This window comes from Syngnathoides biaculeatus, chromosome 18 (assembly GCF_019802595.1).
Source record: "Syngnathoides biaculeatus isolate LvHL_M chromosome 18, ASM1980259v1, whole genome shotgun sequence".
Lineage (NCBI taxonomy): Eukaryota > Metazoa > Chordata > Actinopteri > Syngnathiformes > Syngnathidae > Syngnathoides > Syngnathoides biaculeatus.
In genome coordinates this window covers 6,063,396-6,084,352 of record NC_084657.1, presented here as the reverse complement: position 1 = coordinate 6,084,352, position 20,957 = coordinate 6,063,396, and the positions used below count along the sequence as shown (strand labels likewise).

Sequence of the window (20,957 nt, the reverse complement as noted above, 5' to 3'; positions counted from 1 at the left end):
TTCATGTATCCACTCTGGTGACCTGCTATGCAACATTTTCTGCTGAGAGCCCATTGCGACATGAAACTGTCAGCATCCGCCCTGAAAAAATTAAACCATAAAATAACCCTTTGTTCTCCCCCTGAGCCCACCCTCATATCCTGTCTGCTCAATTACCCTCTCCCTTTTGTTGTTTTGCAGCCAGTGTTGATGTCTACAGGACACACACCCATGTACACTTCTGCTGTTTCCACACTGGTAAGAGCACTAACCCGCCGTGCCTGTGCCGAAAGCCCTTGAAGCCGTCATCGACAGTCGTCATCGTCCAGACTCGCTTCTGTGCTGTCGTTTTCCTCAGTTTCCTTGATCTGGTCTTGGCCTGCATGCTCACAGATTAAAAATGAGATACCGGTAACAGTCCGTTATTCCAAGCCATTTATCTGTAACAAAAATGAGGTCATTTTTTTCGTGATTTTGTCATGGTTCATCCATCCATCCATCCATCCATCCATTTTCTTCCCCGCTTATCATCACAGGGGTTGCGGGATGGTTCACTAAAAAAAAAAAAAAAAAAACGTGTCCATCATTGTATGAGAAGAACCTCCACAAAAACCTCCAAAACTTTTCAGTTTTGTGCTTCCATCAGGCTATGACAGACATTTCTTCTGGTTTAAAGTCAAACCTTTTCTTCACTGCACAGTGGGAGTGTGTTGAATACAATGTGAATTACAAAACATTTTACGATAATGTCTTGCTGGATACTGTTTGGTCTTCAAAGTTTTTCTCACGGTAAATTAGTAAATGCGAAAATATCCTAGAACAGGTTGATGAGCATGACAGTAAAGAAAGAGCAACGATGGAACAAATCCCCCAGGGGTAAGGGTTTGATACCTAGCCTGTGGATTAGAAAGAAAAACATGTACAGCCTTCTTTATTGCAGATCACAGATTAACTCATAGGCGTCAGTGTTTGACCATAAAACGTGGCACTCGTGACCTTGAACACATCATTATTATTATTTCATAATAAACGTATTTCAACATCATGCAGGTGGTGTCAATCTCACATTCCACGGATTGCTCACGTGACTTTTAGCAAAGCAAAAAGTCGAACACTATGAGTCCGCGAGAAACAACACCGAGCATGACACATTACAAAATGCCTTTTATGTATCTCACACATGCTTACTTCTATTTTTCTCACAATGGTTCGGCGAAGGAGGCACTGCCTCAGTGATGCATTGCAGTATGTGCGTGGGCATCATTGCAGCTGGGGTAGTACTCGTGCGGTCGTGTTGACGTGTAGGTGGTGTCGTCGGTCTGTCGCTTTATTGCATTAATGGCGCGGGGCTCGCCAGCACTCCAGGCCTCATTGATTTACAGGTGGGAGGCTCTTAGCGAGCACTGCAATACTTTGCAGAGCCAGTAAGTGGAGATTCTCTGGGTGACGTGAGGTTCTGGTGTGTGCCGCATCAAAAAGTTGGTTTAGTTGCAGTTTTAACAGTCGGCGCTCACTTTGGGATTACGGTTTATCATAATTTGATTTGATGAAAAGTTACTGCAATGCTATAAATAGCTCGAAATGTCAAAACTCTAAACCTAAGCTTCAAATGGGTAAATGAGATATTGATGACAGTGCCATCCAAAACATTTCATATTAATTTTGTACACACATCTTGTATTGCAATACAGTGTAAATGTAAACCTTAAGTCGGAGCATGTGTGCGTTTTAAACCGCCACTGAAAACTGCTCCTAACACACTATTAGTCCCAGACCTACAGCGGAGGTAGAGAGAACCAGTAGGCATCTTTTTCTTTTCTAATGAAGAGAGAAGCAAGTCACTTTAGCTTGAATAAAAAAATAAAATATTTTTTTCACACAAATCATCCTCAAAGACTGTCAACTCCTCACAGATGTGTTTGACATGCATCTTTAATTCCTGGCTTCTATAGCATTTCCCCAAGAGAGCTGGTTTGTAGCATTCTCCCTCTGCTCCCCACTTTTGTCAGGCCTGTATCTGCTGTCTGTCTTCATTCTCTCCGTCCTCCTTACTTTTCTTTAATAAATGTTTAAAGATGTCCCTGCAGCTTCAGTGTAATTACGGTGCGGCAGCAGTCCAGGTCCCCCGGGAGAGGAAGGGCATAACTATGAATGCAAAAGGAGGGGGGCGAGCGCTGCTCAAAGTGTATGAATGACAGAAGACAGATAGAAAGGGCCCGCACATAGAAAGGTGACATAATTGGAAAGGTAAGAAGGAGGAGTTTTTTTCAAACAAAATGGGAACATCAGTTGACAGCTTGTCCTTCTGCATGTTCTTACATAAGTATGATCAATGACTATGTCCACTCAATGTGTGCGTGTGTGTGTTCTCTATACCATATTTCATGGCTGCAGGAGAGCTAATTTCGTTTAATTTGGTCTAATGCAGTGACTCAAATCACCTAAAGCATGGGTGTCAAACTTATTTTTAGTGCGAGCCACATTGTAGTTACGGTTTCTGTCAGAGGGCCATTATGTGAAACCATCAAAAGCTTGAATTGACCCATTATATTTACACATGAAATTTAGGAACTAGTTTTAAAATCAGAACTCAAGGGTAATGGGTTTTTCAATTATTGTTGACGTTAGGTAACACAAAAATGCTTGAAATCTCTCGTCATCATTTATGATATGAGAATTGGAGATTTTGGTTCAGATTTGAAGAAAAATCATGGAAGTTGATACGTATGATTTGCCTCCACGGGGCACATAGAATCATACGGCGGACCGGAACTGGCCCCCGGGCCTTCAGTTTGACACCTGTGACCTAAAGAATACTTTGCTCTGCAAGTCCCACTATCATGATCAGCATTAAAATACAGCAGTGTAGGCAGGTTAAGAGTTCATACAAAATGAGACAGATATTTTACTCCCAAAAGATATTTTCGTTCTTATTTTACATCATTATTATCCATTTTCTATACTTGCTTTTCCTCACTAGGGTCATTATCTGATGAACTTTGAACTTTCAAGTTGAGTATAACTGAATGTGTACAAATAGAGCAAATTAGCATACCACTAGTGGTACTTGTACCACTCAGTGAAGCTCTTTGCTTTACTAGATCAACGGAACATAATTGCTTATGTCACTGTGAGGCAGTCATAGAGTGCCTTGTTATTTATCAAAGCCAATGAGTAAAGATAATATTTAGTCTCCATTCTAGATGTAAAACAATTGAATACAACTTATTTGAAGTATCAAAAAAAATAAATACTTTTGGACCCAACTGATAACGCAATTATAAATAAATCTGCTTGAATTATATGTATATTGTAATAATATATTGCAAATAAATATATGGATCATAAGTCACAAAAGTTTTATAAGCAAATCAATTTTAAAATGTAATATTTAAATGTACTTCAAAAATTATTTCTTTTTATTCATTTTCCTCATTAAACTGCCGTCACCAAATAATATTGAAAAAGAGAACGCTGTCCAAAAGCAAACTTGTTGTCATAACTTTCAATTGAGCTTCCACTATGGATATCTTTAGCAGGATATCTTTCATCAGAATTGCACGTTCCCCGAGCACATCCGTAACATTAACTTTTCCAAGCGCACGCTACTGACAACCAGCATTGCTTGCGGGACAATACGGCGAGAGGGGCGTGTCAAGCCAGACGTTAAGACAATACGGCTATCTGATTGGCTATTATTGTATGAGTGATTGACAGGTCGGAAAGGTTCATGGGACTATTGTTCCTGACTCTGAGTCAAAAGTAGGACTTTTTGACAGTTCTCAGTTGAGTTGCGTAATTCCTCCCTCTGGCATCACCACCTTGGCCATTATATGGAAAGACAGCCAAGCAATTGCCATCAGACTCCCCTGCTTACTCCTCTTTGCCTCAAGCGGGAGGGGAGGGCTAAAGTAAAGTATAGCAGCAGAAAATGTTAACTGCATTTTTCACTGAGCACGGACTGCCAGCAGAACCGTGGCCGTATCGCTGCCCGCTGATATGGATGATGGAGGACATCAGGGATTAGTTCCTTTTTCTTTTTTTTTTTTTTTTAATACTACGGATGGGTGAGTTCTTAAGACAGGACTCCTAGGACTCGAATAATAACGTGCCACGGGGGATAGGGGTTTGTAAAGCTCAAGCTGTTGTTTTGAGGGATAGAAATGAGATCTATACGGTTACGAGACAGCGAGAAAGAAGAAGACACTAATTGAGCCACGCTCATTATTGAGTTCCATGTTCTGTCCGAGCTCTGCCCAATCAAACCTGGTCGTTCATCGGTGTTGTAGATAAGGTGTTTAGAGGAAATACTCAACATGGACTTTGAATCGATGTTATGGAATCTTATGGAGCACTTTGCATTAACCCCTAGCCAGGGTTTTTCAAAGCAGGCACCTCAAGCATGCACGAGAACTCCTCTCAACACTGGGTGGGTGTGTCATTTATTTGGGGGGGGGGGGCGGTTGTGGGCAGGGTTTGCTTTCCCCAATCAAATCACAGTTTACTTCGCTGCACAGAGACACAATGCTTATGACTGTGTAGTACGCTAATAAGGTGGGCTGCCAGCTCATCCGAAATGTACGAAAACCCAAGAAAGAACCATGTCATACGACATCAGGTTTGCTTTTACAGCTATTCACAAAATGTGTTGAGTGATGCTATTTGGAGTAGTTGATTAGATTTTACAATTCTCGGGCTCAGAAAATTGTTGTGATATACTTACTGTACTGTACCTAAAAAGTATTTTTGCTCATATAGTGGCAATGGGCATTCACTAAATTTACGGAGGCTACGTGCATACACAACATCATGATGCAACGTTTTTACAAGTATTTTTTTCATCGTATTAGTGCATATTTTCTTCATTTATTTTCCACAAATAAATAATTGCTAGTTCAAATAATATACTACAATATATAATTTATTTAAAAAATAGGCAGTACGATGACGCAGCTGTAAAACGTTGCCCTCACAGTTCTCAGGACCAGGATTCAAATACCAGCCCCTGCCTGTGTAGAGTTTGCATGTTCTCCCCGTGGCTGTTTTCTCCAGGCACTCCGGTATCCTCCCACATTCCAAAACCATTCAATATTAATTGGACACTCAAAATTGCCCTTTGGTGCGATTGTGGGTGCGATTTTTGTTTGTCTCTGTGTGCCCTGCGAGTGGCTGGCAACCGGTTCAGGGTGCACCCTGCCTAATGCCTAATGATAGCTGTGATAGGCTCCGGCACTCCCTCGGCCCTTGTGAGGATAAACGGCTCAGAGAAGGGATAGATATTATTCTTATTATTATTGTTAAATAAAAAAATGCTTTAATACTTGTGTATATATGTGTATGTATATACATTTATTATGAATTTGCAGTTACTCTAAATATGTGTGCTTGTTTTATATCTGTGCTTGACTGACTCAAAATTACCCATTGGCTTGAAGAAAGGGCCGGTACCAAATGCTATCCTCGCCAAGACTTGCTGTTAAAATCACTCATGAGTACGCTCATTGCATATTACGTTGTTCTTTTAGCATAATAATCACTCATGGTACTAGTACATTGTACCTTAGCGCAGCACAAACGAATGAATCAGTCTTCAGCTTCTCAGTACACCAGTTCATGAAGGAATCATTCAGTTCACTTGGGCTCGACGAATGGTCGACGAATATTCAGAAATGAGTGACAGAATGCTTCAACAGTTCCGTTTCCACTCCCAGGCGACTTTCTCACCTCACAGCGGTGGGCGATGGCCAAGCAAAAAGAATGAATCATTTCATAAACTGATTTGGTTCAGTTCATTCTCTAAAAGCATTTGTTCTTTTGAAGGATACATTTTCAAACGTAACAACAGCAATCTCTGCAGGTGCTGAGCGTTGTGGTAATGTCTACTGCAGCACGTTGTGGTATCAGTTATGGCCATCTGTTTTCCAAGCTGCTTATCCTCACAAGGGTCACAGGAGTGTTGTAACCATTCCAGGTTAACTTTGGGCAAAAGGCTGACAACAGCCTGAACTGGCCACAAGTCAGTTACAGGCCACATATCAATCCCATTGCTGAACGGGAATTAGTAGGCCTGTGTACCACTACACCATCAGTGACTGGTGTGAGTAATAATAAAGCTAATAATTATAGCAACCTAGTGTCATCCTTTTGGGGTACCGGTTTTATTTGGTTGGGTACACAATGTATCCGTTGATTAATTGGGCCATAGCGCCTTTTAAAGTTGGGGTCACCGTTTGAGGAAATATCTCGCAATCTACATAGTTATACTTATTAAATCATCTTCACTGTCATTTGGTGAGTCAAACCTCTATTTATGTAAAAGTTGCACTTCTGTGGTTGTCATATTCCAGTAAACACGGAGGTGGTGGCCATCTGTGTACCTCTTAATGCCTTTTCTAACACTCCAGACCAAGGATTTCATAGGGAACCAATAAGTGGCAAGTGCTGAATTTGACATGCAAATTGATTCTGTCCGTCCATGCATTCGGCCCGCACTAAAATTAGCACATACAGCTTTGTCAAATTGTCCGGCACAACTAGTACACTAGTAAACGCCTCACCCATTAATAACACACACACATATAAAAACCACTTCTCATTATACAGTCTAAATGTGCAGCTCACTCTGCGGTACTATTATGCGACTCGTTCTGGCTCAAGTACTAGTAAAAATATCCGTTCTTACTGTACTACGTAGAAATATTTTGTGTTTCCCATGGTGCTTGTATGCTTAATTGCTGCAGTAATTTATTGGGTGTTAGAAAGGAAAACATTAAACTTGTTGGCTGTTTAATGGGCCTTCAAACTGTGAGGTGCACTGTTATTGTACAGTATGTATTAATACACCTCTCTGAAGCATCATTAGAGTTTTGCAAATTGAGGTGGAGGTTTAATTGCCGTTAGGTAAGAAAATGTATGCATGCTGTTTGACTCTTTAAATTGTCACCATGTTCAGTCTGTTAATCTAATGGACAGCTACACCAAGTAATGTAATGTAAAGTAAAGTAGATGCCACATGCTGTTAGTAGGAAGTGAACGGACACTTACAGCATCAATATTACATGCTGTCGTCATTTAAAATACCCATTGCAAGATTAGGCATCGGCTCGGAGTTGAGGCAATAGTAGCGAGCATGAATTATTTCTCTGACTGGCATGAAAACAGAATAGCAACCAGCAGTGTGAGATATTACTCATGATCCTTTAGCAACCTCATATCGAAAATGGCCGTTCGCCATTGCTCTGACGGAAGGTTTCACAGATATTCTGATTCCTTGAGTTTCTGTCATTACAGCTGCAGCTCATTCAGAGTTCTGCAGCTTGCGTTCTGACCAAAACAAAGCAGTCAGAGCATATAACTCCAATCCTAAAGTCCTTGCACTGACTTCCAGTCAGCTTTAGAATAGATTTTAAAGTTCTGCTACTGGTCTCTAAATCACCAAATGATTTAGGTCCTCAATACATGAAAGAAATGCTTACGGAATACAAACCCAGTAGAGCTCTGAGATTGACTGACTCAGAGTCCAAAGCAAATATGGTGAAGCAGCGTTTAGCTATTAAGCTGCACACAAATGGAAGAAGTTGCCAACAGAGGTGAGGTCAGCCTCAAGTGTGAATGTTCTTAAATCCAGGTTGAAAACTCTTCTTTTTTTCTCATGCTTTTTAGAATATATCCACTTTTTGATCCTACTGTATGCAGTTTTAATTGTCTTTTTTAAAATATTTTGTTTGTCATTTTTATTGTTTTTATACCATTTTAAATGTTTTATCTCTTTGTTTTCAAATGCCTTTAATCATGTAAAGCACAATGAGTTACCTCGTATATGAAATGTGCTATACAAATACATTTGCTTTGCTTTGCTTTGCTTTATTTTTATCATGGAATGTGCATATCTTCTCTCTTTCACTCTCTCCCTCTCACTCTCTCTCTTTCTCTAGGGAAATAGTCCGCCTGTGGTGGTGAACACGGACACACTCGATGGCTCGCCATATGTAAGGACTATGTCTAATCCCTACGACTAGACTTGACCAAATGGCAAACCTCACTAGAAATTCCTTTTTATGGGTCTTCAAGTGATCGTTGTTATCATTGAACTAAATTCAACTTAAAATAGATTAGTATGGCAGAATGTTAGGTGATGAGATGCAAGTGTGAATGGTTGTCTGCACATTTCTGATAGAGGGATGCAGTCTGGGATGGACGCAATGAAGTACAGATATTGCATTTTTAGAATTTGCAAAATGAGGCTTCTGAGAACACATATATTTTTGCCCCACAAAAACAACACACACACATATTTTTTTTCCTAGACTAGACATCAGTTCTTTAAATTTCATTTTTCCACAGGGACACCCTTAATTGCCAAGGTAATACTGGTTGGGTTGTTATGTTATTCAGCCAGAAGGTAAATTGGGCCAAAACAACCATGTGGCTTGTTATCAATGGTCTTACGAGTCCAATCATAATGCTTTCAAAAATGAAAAGAATATAGCCAGCCATGTCGCAGATGACCAAAGATGAAACTGTTTTATTATTATTATTATTATTAATATAGTTAATAGAAATTGTTTTGGATTTGATTCACTCTTGAATGTCGATTAACTTCTGCTTATTCTGGCAGGTGAATGGAACAGAAGGTGAAATCGAGTATGAGGAAATCACACTAGAGAGAGTGAGTCAACCAATCAAATCCTTTGGATGTATTCATACAGTAGCTAACGACAAATCCGCTGTCCAACCAAGCTGAATCTGCATGACTATTTTCATTGTTTTGTATGAATCTTTTTAGTTAATCTAGAAACTAAAATCTAGTTGTGTCCACGTGCTGTAACTGCTCTTTGAGTACTACAGTGCATTATAAAATTCAGGATTGAAATAGCGAAGACAAACTATATTCTTGTTGTTGGACATAAAGAAAGTTGCAGTAGATATAGTGCTTTTATATTTCATTCATCTTTATTTCTGCATGGCTTGTTAACAATTTGGTAAATGAGATTTTTGAACAGCCAAGTTTGGTCCATATGTAGGAATTTATTACCACTCCTCTCTCACAGCATCGTAAGAAGGATAATCATCTTCATTCCCTAAATGCTCACTCAAATGCCACTGACGATGAATTATTTACCTTTTATTTTTTTTATTTTTTGAACTTGTAATTGCACCTCCAGGGGAACTCAGGCCTGGGCTTCAGCATAGCAGGGGGAACTGACAATCCCCATGTGGGCGACGACCCGAGCATCTTTATTACGAAAATCATACCTGGAGGAGCGGCGGCTCAGGATGGACGCCTGAGGTAACACACATGGGGCGTTACAATAAACACTCATACAGTGCATAAAAATGCAGCATAACAGAAATATAGCTAACTTTTAGCATTTAGATGTCAAATAATTTTCTTTATACAAGTTGAGTTACTCATTTCAGCAACAAAAGGCCTCTTTTAAAACAGATACTATACAATACAAAAATGTTCTATCAAAAGACAGAGAAAAACAGTGTGCCAAAGCACTTTTCCAAGACTATGATGAGAATTTTCAAACTTCCCAGGTTTCTGGAATAGTCTTGCAAAAATGAGCATGATATAATCGAAATGGCCCTGAAATCAATTTCAAGCACATGAGAATGAAATGGCGATAAGTGAAGAATTTAGTTTCTTGGTGAAAGGAATGTGAACGCTCTAAAATAGACAGTGAATTAAAATTTGAAACGTGGCCTTTGTAATGTAGATAGGCAAACCCTTGATAATGTCTCTCGTCATTGTCTCAACTTTTTAGCTGCAACTCTTTTTTTCCATTTGAATCTCGAAAATTGTGAGAAGTATTGCTCCATGAATGGATGGATGGATGGATGGATGGATGGATTGATTGAGTTGTAAGAAAGGCTTGACGTGACCTGGATGCTGCCATCACTGCTATGAATTTTTTGATTTCCTGCTCCTGACTCCATCTGATACTTGCCCCCCTTCACAACACTATCGCCGTTCCCTTCTCACTTCCCTTCGGTAGTGTGAACGACTGCATCCTCTTCGTCAATGATGTCGACGTGAGAGAGGTGACACACAGCCAGGCTGTGGAGGCTCTGAAGGAAGCAGGTGCTATCGTCCGGCTCTACGTCCTCCGTCGGAAACCGGCGGCCGAGAAAATCACTGAACTGAAACTTATCAAAGGGCCTAAAGGTACACGAAAATGTGGACTACAGGTGGGTTGAAAACGTCTTTGAGGAATTTACCCATTCCTCTGGTTGGCTCATCTTTTCCAAGGACTGGGTTTTAGCATTGCTGGAGGAGTGGGAAACCAGCACATACCAGGAGACAACAGCATCTATGTCACCAAAATCATCGAAGGTGGAGCAGCACATAAAGATGGACGCCTCCAGATAGGAGATAAGATCCTGGCGGTCAGTGACTCACTTATGATTTTGGCACCTACCACCTTAATACCACAAAATTAAAATTCTTCAATCGTCTTTACTTTTGTCACCCTTTTCATGTCCCTCCCCTGAGTCACCCACGTAACCGAGTGTCATAGAGCTACGCACTCGCACATATTCGCTCACACTGCTTAAATGGTAGAATTATGCAAAGAGTGGAGCTCGAGCACAGTTGTAATTTCCACGCTCAACCTCACTGTATGTTAATAGACAGGAAATGCGATGGGCTCGATGTTGAACGCCATTCATGTCATAACGTTATTGCCACCTGCTGGAGAGTAGACACAATTGCAGCTGTACGTTCACCGTATTAAATTATTAAGAGGGAAACAAACTCCACATGTGACGTCTGACTCGAATTTATTGAGCTTCACAATTCACTTGTAGATATTTATTTATTTATTTATTTGTAATTATCAATGAAAAAAATACTTTTTTTCCATATTGTCCCTTCTCTCTGGGATGATTTGTTGGAGCCAATGTCTTGCCTGCGTCTGCATGAATTTTTATTGTATTTTTAGAGGCCTGTCTCGTAGTAATTGCATTTTGCCTTTTTATGGTCAATGATCAGGTAAACAACGTATGTCTGGAAGATGTCATGCATGAAGATGCTGTGGGGGCACTGAAGAACACAGCCGAGGTGGTGTACCTCAGGGTGGCGAAGCCCAACAACCTGTTTCTGACCAACTCCTATAACCCTCCAGATCTCACCAACAGTAAGTCTTCATAAGATGTCTCAATAAATACAAGTCTGAGTGTCTGTATCATTGTCCTGAGATACCGGCGACTGTTTAATATTTAAATGTCCAAGCCTTTTGGCGGATACGCTTCCAAGATTTTACACCCACTGAAGGGACCAAATTTAGCATAGCAGTTAAAAATAGAGGAGCAGGGACATAACATCTTTCTAAATTACTGGAGATGAATGTGGGCGCCATGTGTGAATTCAAAAGATGAGGTCTTAAAGGTTCAAGGCTTTGTACTGACGATTAGGAAAAGTATAAAAGTACTTGCAGTACATTTCAGTTCTCTCCAATGCCAAGTACTGATATCTGATAATTCCATTACAACTTACAATTGTGATGAAAATCTGCTTTATTTTAATGACAGATTTTCATTACGTACTTGAATTGTTTCATATTTTAGATTACATACAGAAGACATACAACTGGCAGATCAACCGAGGTGAGTCAGGGGCTCGCGGGCGAGTGCCACCCCCACAGAGCATAATTTGCAGTTGGTTAAAAGTCTTCTCATCCATGTTTACTTTCAAATATCTCCACATGGCCTGACAGGGTGACTGGACATCTGTCATGCTGCTGGTGTTTTTTTGCATTTTTACGAGGACAAATATGCTCTAACCAATACTTTATCGATATCGATGAATCCTTACTTTCTATTCTGACCACAGTATATGACAAAATAACCTCTTATTTTGATATATAAACCATTACGATGTGTAATTCCCAGCATATTCCCATATGGACACCGAATTGAGCCACCCCAACTATCTTGGCTCGGATTACCCACAAGCCCTCACTCCCACCTCACCGAGTCGCTTTTCCCCTGTTCTGCATGGCCTGATGGGAGACGATGACATTCCCAGGTGAGCAATGGCACTTGGGTGACGTTAGCAGTTTTTTTTTTAGTATTCCTGTTCATTTTCCTCTCTCTTTTCCAGAGAACCTCGAAGGGTTCTGATTCACCGAGGCTCCACGGGTCTAGGATTTAATATTGTCGGAGGGGAAGATGGAGAGGGGATTTTTATCTCTTTCATCCTAGCTGGAGGGCCGGCTGACCTCAGCGGAGAGCTGCACAAGGGCGATCAGATCCTCAGTGTAAAGACGCGTTAACCAGTTCACGGACAAACACGGGGGCCTTTCGGTTGTGTGGTTGTTGACATCCGTGTGTTATGTGTGTCAGGTGAACGGTGTGGACCTACGAATGGCCACGCACGAGCAGGCGGCGGCAGCATTGAAGAACGCTGGTCAGACGGTGACCATCATTGCTCAGTATAGACCAGACGGTAAAGCCCACAACCTAGTATGTGGATCATGAAATCTTTCATTTATAAATCTCCAATAAGGTATATGATTTGCCCCTATCAGAATACAGTCGTTTCGAGGCGAAGATCCACGACTTGAGGGAGCAATTGATGAACAGCAGCATGGGCTCTGGAACGACGACTCTAAGAAGCAACCCAAAGAGGGGCTTCTACATCAGGTACGGCAGTCCTGATCGCTAAAAACAAGGCACCAGTGTTGTAAACAAGAGACCAAGTCAAGTTGTAGCCTTGGAGATGTTGAGGCCAGTTCAAGATCGATCCAGGTTTCAGTTTGTTTGACCTCTAAATTACTGTTTGATTTGGACGTCTCATTCTAAGCCACCCTTGACTATGAACCTTATACACTGGTGAGATTCATGGCACAATGTTGTACTTTTATTTTGATTACATTCAACTGCAGTCATCAAACACAAGGACTTCATTCAATGCATGTATGAAGCATTGGTGACGACACAGCCTCTCGCCCCAAGTCGAGGTCTTCTCCATCTCACCTGCATTGTTGGAAATGGATGAGTGAAAGTGCTGGGTTATATTTTATTGTAACCAGTTGTAATTGCAAATAAACACATAACATCACTTACAGCTATTAGCAATACCTGTAGATCGAACCACTTGAGTTATTAAATCCCTACATTGTGACAAATTTGAAGCCTTGTTGGAGGTGTTCGAAAAGTCTTTTGTCATTTTTTAACGCTAAACTTCACTGATAGCATAGCTGAGGCCCAAAATGTCTATGTGATCAGCTACAATTTGTAACTGTATGGAATGAAATCATCAAGATCCCGCTGTCAGCTACACCTCACCTCTCCCCAAAGGTTTGCGATTCAAAATGTAGATTTTGGGATTCATTTAAACACTTGTTTTTCTGTTATTTTTTTTTACAGGGCTCTGTTTGATTATGACAAAACGGCAGACTGTGGCTTCCTCAGTCAGGCGCTTGGCTTTAGGTTCGGGGACGTGCTCCATGTCTTGGACTGCGGGGATGAGGAGTGGTGGCAGGCGCGTAAGGTCAGCCCCCAGAATGAGGCTGAAGAGGTTGGCTTCATTCCCAGCAAACACAGGTCAGACACACACTTGGCTGGATAGTGAAAAGACAAAATACAAGCACTTCTTTATTTCTCATTGACATTTGACCAATGGTAAATGGTCTCTTCAGAGAAATGTAACGGAGCATTTGTTTCTTCATAATTTGCACCTAAGATGATTTGTCATTATTTAATGTGTTCCTCACACAACTGCTGCCAACTCTTCTCACTTCCTATTTTTATTGGCTTTCCATATTCTTCCCTCTGCAGGGTGGAAAGAAAAGAGTGGTCACGTGTCAACACCAAAGAGAGGGTAAGTCCACAAGGGCTCTTTAACTGAGACTGGCTCATTTGAACTGTTTTTCAGTTCCAGTTAAATCCACATTTTTGTCCCTGCAGGATCATGGTCGGGACACCTTGGGAACGCAAGGTAATTAACAACCTTCCTTTTCTCTAAACTATCGACAAAAGAAAATGATTGGAGACTTTAAAAATGATTGATACACATAGTATAAGTATTTGTAGATAAAAATGAAATAGTCTAAACATAAAACGTAAACACAACATACTGCTTATGTAAAGGACAATTTGTTACTTAATTCTGGTGAGAACATTAATATATTCGCATACTCTGTAATTTCTATGTTTATTAATAAAGAACGTCCATCACACATGCCTACATAAACCTGAATGTCATGTGATGATGGCAAAAAGAAATCTGTCTGATTGCTTCCCGGATCTGTCACCAGGGAGAGGAGATAAAACATCGCACAGTTATGAGACCGTCACCCAAGTGGAAGGTAAGGCCGTAAAGTGATACCCAAAGTCCATTACTTTAGACAATAAAGGTGGATTTTTAGTGTCATTTCCTCTGAATGTTGAATGTCTATGCAATTCTCTTCCTTCATTAGTTCACTACGCGAGGCCCATCATCATACTGGGTCCTGTGAAGGACAGGATAAATGATGACCTATTGTCTGAGTTCCCTGATAAGTTCGGCTCATGTGTCCCACGTAAGTAATTGCGTTGTCAGTCACTGACACAGAACTGCATTTGCATAAAGCTTTCATGGAATTGATGTACTTGCTGTCATTTTGAGACTGAAAAAGGTACCGGGATATACATCATGCGTCACGTTTAACATTGTAGTGTTTTTGCTCTGTTAACAGACACCACACGACCCAAACGGGAGTATGAAGTGGATGGGCGAGACTACCACTTTGTGTCATCAAGGGAACAGATGGAGAAAGACATCCAGAGCCATCGTTTCATCGAAGCGGGCCAGTACAACAGTCACCTGTACGGCACCAGCGTCCAGAGTGTCCGTGAGGTGGCTGAGCAGGTGTGTAGGAAGTAGTGATGGTGATCCAAAGACCTGATTTTCTAAACACTCCCCAAAAATGTTTAATACAAAAATGAGCCTAGGAAATGAAACTCCACCTTAATTCTCCTCGACAATATTGCCAAATTCTATTTAGTTCAAGTGTCGAGATCACGATAATTTTCCCCTGGTTTAATAATTGTAAGTAATGATGTTTCCATATTTTTCTGTTTGTGTCCAGTGCAGCTTACAAATCACAATGGATTTATATACTGTATGTATTTTTATTAAACAACTTGTTAAAATCTTACAGAGCCCCTAAAGGGACATTGAAAATAAAACTAACTTGTTTCTCATTGTAATGAGAAAGTTACTCATAAGGTGTAGTAAATATTTGAAATCACGACAACCTCAAGTGACCCATCACAGTATACAAACTCAAGTGGGAACCTTTCGGAAAGAGGTTGCAGCTGCCCCTTTGACTCGTAAATATATATTTAAAAATGGATACAAGTTGTGGCCGTGCATGAAAAAAATAAACATCAAAGTGTACCACCAAATCAACCATTTATGGACAGAAGATGTCGACTGATATTTTGCAGTATTGTGTCTTAAAATATTTCCACAGAATATATTGATTTTCACAGAGCCGTAGTGCAAAGGTGGTCGGAGCCTTTTAAATTAATGCTTTATATCAAACTCGGCATCTCTTAGCCTTCACAAGTGCATTGTTAGCAGGTGTCCTGAGTAAATCCTGAGTAAAAGCCAATTTCAGGATGTGCTTTTATGTCGTGAGTGGCCATTCGAGTGGTCATCGGTGCGACCTCCGCTCTGTAAAATTAGAAACAAGTGCTACTTTTAATGCGAAACTGCAGTTAAAACTGTTCTCTAAACCCTCACCCTGCTCCACCAATTGGGGTTTCTTTGTTTACTTATTTATTTAAGGGCGTGTTACAGTCCATACACGTTTTTTTTTGTTTGTTTTTTTTTTGTGCACGCAGCAAGGGAAACACTGTATCCTGGACGTCTCGGCCAATGCTGTACGACGACTACAAGCTGCCCAGCTTCACCCTATTGCCATCTTTGTTCGGCCTAAGTCACTGGAGAATGTCCTGTATGTACACAAAGAAATTATTTTTCTGCATTGAAATAAAGTACTGTAACAGATCACTTTTCTCATGTGGACAGAGAGATTAACACTCGCCTGACAGAGGAGCAAGCGAGGAAAGGAATGGACCGAGCCCTAAAACTAGAACAAGACTTCCTCGAGTGTTTTTCAGGTAAGAGCGGAACACTTATACAGCAAAGGTTGAAGATTTGTGACCTCTGAAATCGATCACAACCGAGGACTTTATACAAGTTTCATTCATGACTCGACTATGTTTTGGATCCAAAGGAATTAATTCTAACTAGATCAGTGATTTCAAACCTCTATAGAGCCAAGGCACAAATTTTACAATTGAAAAATCCCACGGCACACCAACAAAAGTAAACTTGACCAAAAATTACTGCATGTACTTCCTGCCATCTAATAGAAGAGGATTTTTTTGTTGTGTCTGTCATTGTGCCTCACTGGCATAAATAGATGAATAAAGATACATTATTTCTTGGAAATATTTTTTTTTTAGCAATTACATAAAATTGGATAACTTCCCACGGCACACCTGAAGAGCGCTCAAGGCACACTAATGTATCCCGGCACACTGTTTGGGAATCACTGAACTAGAACATACTGTATAATGATGGCATTATATTTAACCATGTGAAGTGGGAGAAAGTACAAAAATATGAGATTAATAACTGACATTCTGATACGTAATGGACGCATATGTAGAACCTTTATGAGGTGTTGAATGGACTGTAAGGTGATCAAGTATTGCTTCCTAACCTCCATCTTATTCTGGCAGTCTAATAGCAGCGGCACGGTGGTTCAGCTGGAAAGCATTGGCGCCACACACCTCTGAGGTCCCGGGTTCGATCCCGGACCCGCCTGTGTGAATGTGCATGTTCTCCCCGTGCCTGCGTGGGTTTTCTCCGGGCACTCTGGTTTCCTCCCTTATCTAAATTGCCCCAAGGTGTGATTGTGAGTGTGGCTGTTTGTCTTGATGTGCCCTGCAATTGGCTGGCAACCAGTTCAGGATGTACCCTGCCTCCTGCCCGTTGCCATCTGGGATAGGCTCCAGCACTCCCCGCGGCCCTTGTGAGGATAAGCAGCTAAGAAAATGGATGTATTGATGGATATATATATATATATATATATATATATATATTGGTAGGGTGGACTATAGTAATAACGTTGTGGATTTTTGGTACACCTAATCATTTTTTTAAAAAATGGGGGCATTCTTGGAAATCTGTCCTTCATTTTTAACTAAGCAACAAATACAGTACATCTAGTATCTACCTCTGCTGATCAAGGGCGCAATTTAAACATCTGAATCCAATCGACGGGAGTACGTGCGTACATGCTCATTCATGAGTTAAGGTGAACCCTCTGAATGACGACTCAAAATATACACTACTTAATCAACACAGCTCCCGACAGAAACAAACAGAATGCAAATAGAAAGCTAAATTGTAGACCAAAAGTTAGGCAGTTACACAAACAGTATGTCAAGACTGTCGAATTGAATGTTTATAGAATTTTCTCCAAACACACCCATGCTCATGGAAGTGCCTAGGTGGTGGTAATGATGATGTGTACACTTGTCAAAATGGAAAGAAAGAGGCTAAGTTTGATACCTGTGCATGACTTTCATGCTTACTAGTGAATTTGGGTTACGGCAGCAGCGCCAGATGGGAAACTTGCGCTAAAGCATCTGCATTTGCACCCCAATGCACTTTTAGTCATAAAATTGCTCCATTTAATGCTAGAGAGATTTTCAATACAGGTTTTAGTACAATATCTCCACTTCATTGCACAAGCTTTTTGATCACTCCAGATGGGCATGATATGTGCTTTTTTTTTTTTTTAACTCTAGCAACAAACGTGAAAACACACACCTTTTGCCGACAACGAACGTCACATTTGCATTTTGGATTCAACAATTTTGAGAGGCATCAGCATGTTTTAACATTTAAGAGGCATTTTCAGGGCAAATACCATCAGGTGGTGGAATATAAATGAGGCCGCGCGCCGTCAAGAATTCACTAGTGCCTGCACTTAGTTGCAAGTCTTGAACATCTTATTGTTTCCCATCTCTTTCCTTCTGATGCAGCTGTCGTGGAAGGGGATAGCTTTGAAGAGGTCTACCACAAAGTAAAGACAGTGATCGAGGAGCAATCAGGGCCTTACATATGGATTCCCACCCGGGAGAGGCTGTGATACCCTCCCCCCACTTGTACATATCATCTACCGACTCGCACCACCCTTCACCGCCAAGCCGGCCTCGCCTCTTGGGACGTCCTCCAGAAAAGAAGACAGATGATAAAAACACGGGAAGTGACAGAGCGAGAGTGATACCAGAAAAAGACTGACATCAACTGATGTGTAATTAGACTGAAACAGACTTAATTAGTATTCCACTTTCTCGAAGCAGGGTTCCAGTTCTTTGGTCATGTTCACACTTGGCATTAAAAAGCCATTTTGCCCAAAATTGGGCGCAGATGTCTTTGAGAGAGTTGGTTCATGGTGCCAGACGCTGCTCTGTGAATTTTGACGGCAACCACCTCAGTTTTGGTTCCTCGGTATCTGTCATAGTTACAATGTCCTCACATTGAAAGGAATCTAATCAACGTGATTAGTTTTGCCGTATTCGATACGTTTTGGTGTCAAGTGTGAACTGATGCACATCTCATCTGTCTTGAAACAGTCTGGAGGTTAAGAAGACATCAGGTTTGAGTAGATGAAAAGGTTGTACAGGGTGGCAGGTATGGACGCCGAGGTAGTTTGAAGCCTACACCTGAACTGAAGGTGCCCTAAAGGACTAACTGGTTAACCCAGTTTTTGTATACCATCTGCTGGTTATCTGCCCGCCAGTCAAGTCCTCCTTGTTTCGCGACGGGAAAAGGTGGATCCTGCTGAGAAGTCTTCTACGGGCTAATCGGTTATTTGATTTTTTTTTTCTTGGTTTTTGAGGGTGAACTAGGAAAATTCAACCTCAGTGACCAAGACTGATCACCTGTCAAATATTACAGGGCACTATTATTTAAAGGAAATCAAAATAATTAAAATGCGAAGAAAAAAAAATAAAATGCATTGTGCATGTATCCTCGAAGACGATGAAAGGAAAGGACTTAAAACAATGAAAGCTATGAGGGGGAAAATCCTATAAAAAAAATTGTTTACGGAGTGTGAGTATGTTTTAAAGCATGTGTCGTGATGGAGAAGATCAGAGACACGGCCACTAGTGCGCAGAGTCGAAACTCTGGCGTACATTTTAGCGTCTTCTGCACACACGCCCATGCACGTCCACACACGTGCACCAAAAACATGTATCATTGTAACCTCAACTGTGACCTATCAACCCACCCCCCACCCCCTCCATCCCTTCTCCGAGAGGGGTGGGGAGCTGTCTGTTCTGACCTTTGTCTGGTCACAAACCTAGATGAATGTTATCACTCTCTGGGCACAAACAGCAGAGCTTGAACACACCACGGCCGCTGCACCAATCACTCTTCCGAAGCAGTCCATCAGCCACAGACTTTCACAATGTTTTCCAGTGGCTGTGCTAAAAGCCATGGTGTCATAGTGTGCGTGTGCGTGTGTGTGCGAGGAACAGGTCTTCTTTTACTCTCATGCTTCCAGTCCTATTCTGTTTTCTCCCTCTTGTGACCACACACATTCAAGCTAAGTCACAAATAAATGGTCTATATATATAAAAATATAAATATATACACATATATCTTTTTTATGACAATTTCTAACAGGACTATAGTCTGTAAAAAGGAGAACAAAAATCTCCAAACGTCGCATTGGTTATTTGATTTCAATTTGCCAGTTTGGTTTGGGGAATTTACTCATGTTCAGCAAAAAAAAAAAAAAAAAAAACAACACAGAGATGTTGACGTCAAGATGATCTCACAAGTATATTTTAGTCAGTCATATGTCGGAAATCTATGGAAAGATTTATCCTCTGCAGATAGATTTGAGTGAAACGCACGCGTGCATAAAGTATGAACTATAAAAAAACACTATATGAGAATATCTCTCCTTTATAACACCCACAATCAGCTCTAATGTAAAATAAATAAATGGGTGGTGTGTGTACATGTGCCAGAGAGAGTGCGAGACGTGCACGGGGTTTAGTGCAATATAGCGATGATGTTATGCAATGAAGAAGGTTACGGTTATGTGTGGCCACATTTCAAATTATTTATTGCACTGACAGCATCGTACGCCACAGGTAAAAAGGCGAAAAAGCAAAAGGATTTTGAGGTTTTTATGAGCATGTGTTTGTGTTCAATTCGTTTTTTTTTTTTTGTTTGTTTTTTTTTTTCATTTTTACTGAGTTCTAAGAGTCCAGGTAAAGTATTGATCAGTCATATTTATTGTTGATTTCTGCTCACTGACTTCCTTCGAATCAGCGGCTGAACAGCTGAATTTTGTTCATCACAACTATCGATTCATGTTGTGTTTATTTATTTGGAATTGTCTGTATATTTTTATATTATTTTCCAGATTGAGAGAGTCCATGCGGTCTTGCTGTAAATATGATGCCGTTTGGCTTTAGATTTAGCTGTGGAGACTGCGGAATTGATGCAGAGTACTGAATCCAACAAAACTACAGCCCAGTTGAACTGCTCCAACATAGAAACATCTGCATAAACACGCACTTACACACAAACACGTCAATATATAAACAGCCGGTCACATCCATCAATAGAATATTTTCAGTTTGTTTATTTGAGGCGTCTCTGTATTTCTTAATATTTCTCTCAAGTGTGATATTCCTTATTAAAAGAAAGTATATTAATTTTTACAGAAGACTGATTATATCAAAGTTGACTGATGCAGAAAACTATATTTAACAACGACAATATCACGCAAATTAAAATGTTCCAGTTCAGTGAAGCGCTTGTTGTAAAATAGCTATGAAATAATAAAATGAATTTAAAATGCTTTTGAAAATAGACTCGAAAGCCTTCTTTGTTTGATAAAAATGTGTTGTTTCATCTGTGTTGGCCGGTGCTACCAGGGGAG

The 20,957-nt window shown here is 40.6% G+C and overlaps 1 protein-coding gene across 1 annotated transcript in view; it reads left to right on the top strand.

The window, feature by feature from the left end:
- LOC133491996 (disks large homolog 4-like) overlaps positions 1 to 20,870 on the top strand; it is a 63,791-nt gene extending 42,921 nt beyond the window's left edge. The window contains exons 3-22 of the mRNA XM_061803821.1: positions 181 to 237; positions 7,914 to 7,967; positions 8,597 to 8,647; positions 9,144 to 9,268; positions 9,981 to 10,150; positions 10,235 to 10,371; positions 10,976 to 11,120; positions 11,875 to 12,010; positions 12,086 to 12,242; positions 12,328 to 12,430; positions 12,513 to 12,627; positions 13,354 to 13,530; positions 13,765 to 13,807; positions 13,894 to 13,924; positions 14,244 to 14,294; positions 14,406 to 14,507; positions 14,664 to 14,836; positions 15,817 to 15,929; positions 16,004 to 16,095; positions 18,034 to 20,870. Of these exons, the coding sequence (XP_061659805.1) occupies positions 181 to 237; positions 7,914 to 7,967; positions 8,597 to 8,647; positions 9,144 to 9,268; positions 9,981 to 10,150; positions 10,235 to 10,371; positions 10,976 to 11,120; positions 11,875 to 12,010; positions 12,086 to 12,242; positions 12,328 to 12,430; positions 12,513 to 12,627; positions 13,354 to 13,530; positions 13,765 to 13,807; positions 13,894 to 13,924; positions 14,244 to 14,294; positions 14,406 to 14,507; positions 14,664 to 14,836; positions 15,817 to 15,929; positions 16,004 to 16,095; positions 18,034 to 18,140 (2,139 nt within the window). The 3' untranslated portion in view covers positions 18,141 to 20,870. The remainder of the gene's footprint in view (positions 1 to 180; positions 238 to 7,913; positions 7,968 to 8,596; positions 8,648 to 9,143; positions 9,269 to 9,980; positions 10,151 to 10,234; positions 10,372 to 10,975; positions 11,121 to 11,874; positions 12,011 to 12,085; positions 12,243 to 12,327; positions 12,431 to 12,512; positions 12,628 to 13,353; positions 13,531 to 13,764; positions 13,808 to 13,893; positions 13,925 to 14,243; positions 14,295 to 14,405; positions 14,508 to 14,663; positions 14,837 to 15,816; positions 15,930 to 16,003; positions 16,096 to 18,033) is intronic.
- Positions 20,871 to 20,957: the final 87 nt, after the last annotated feature.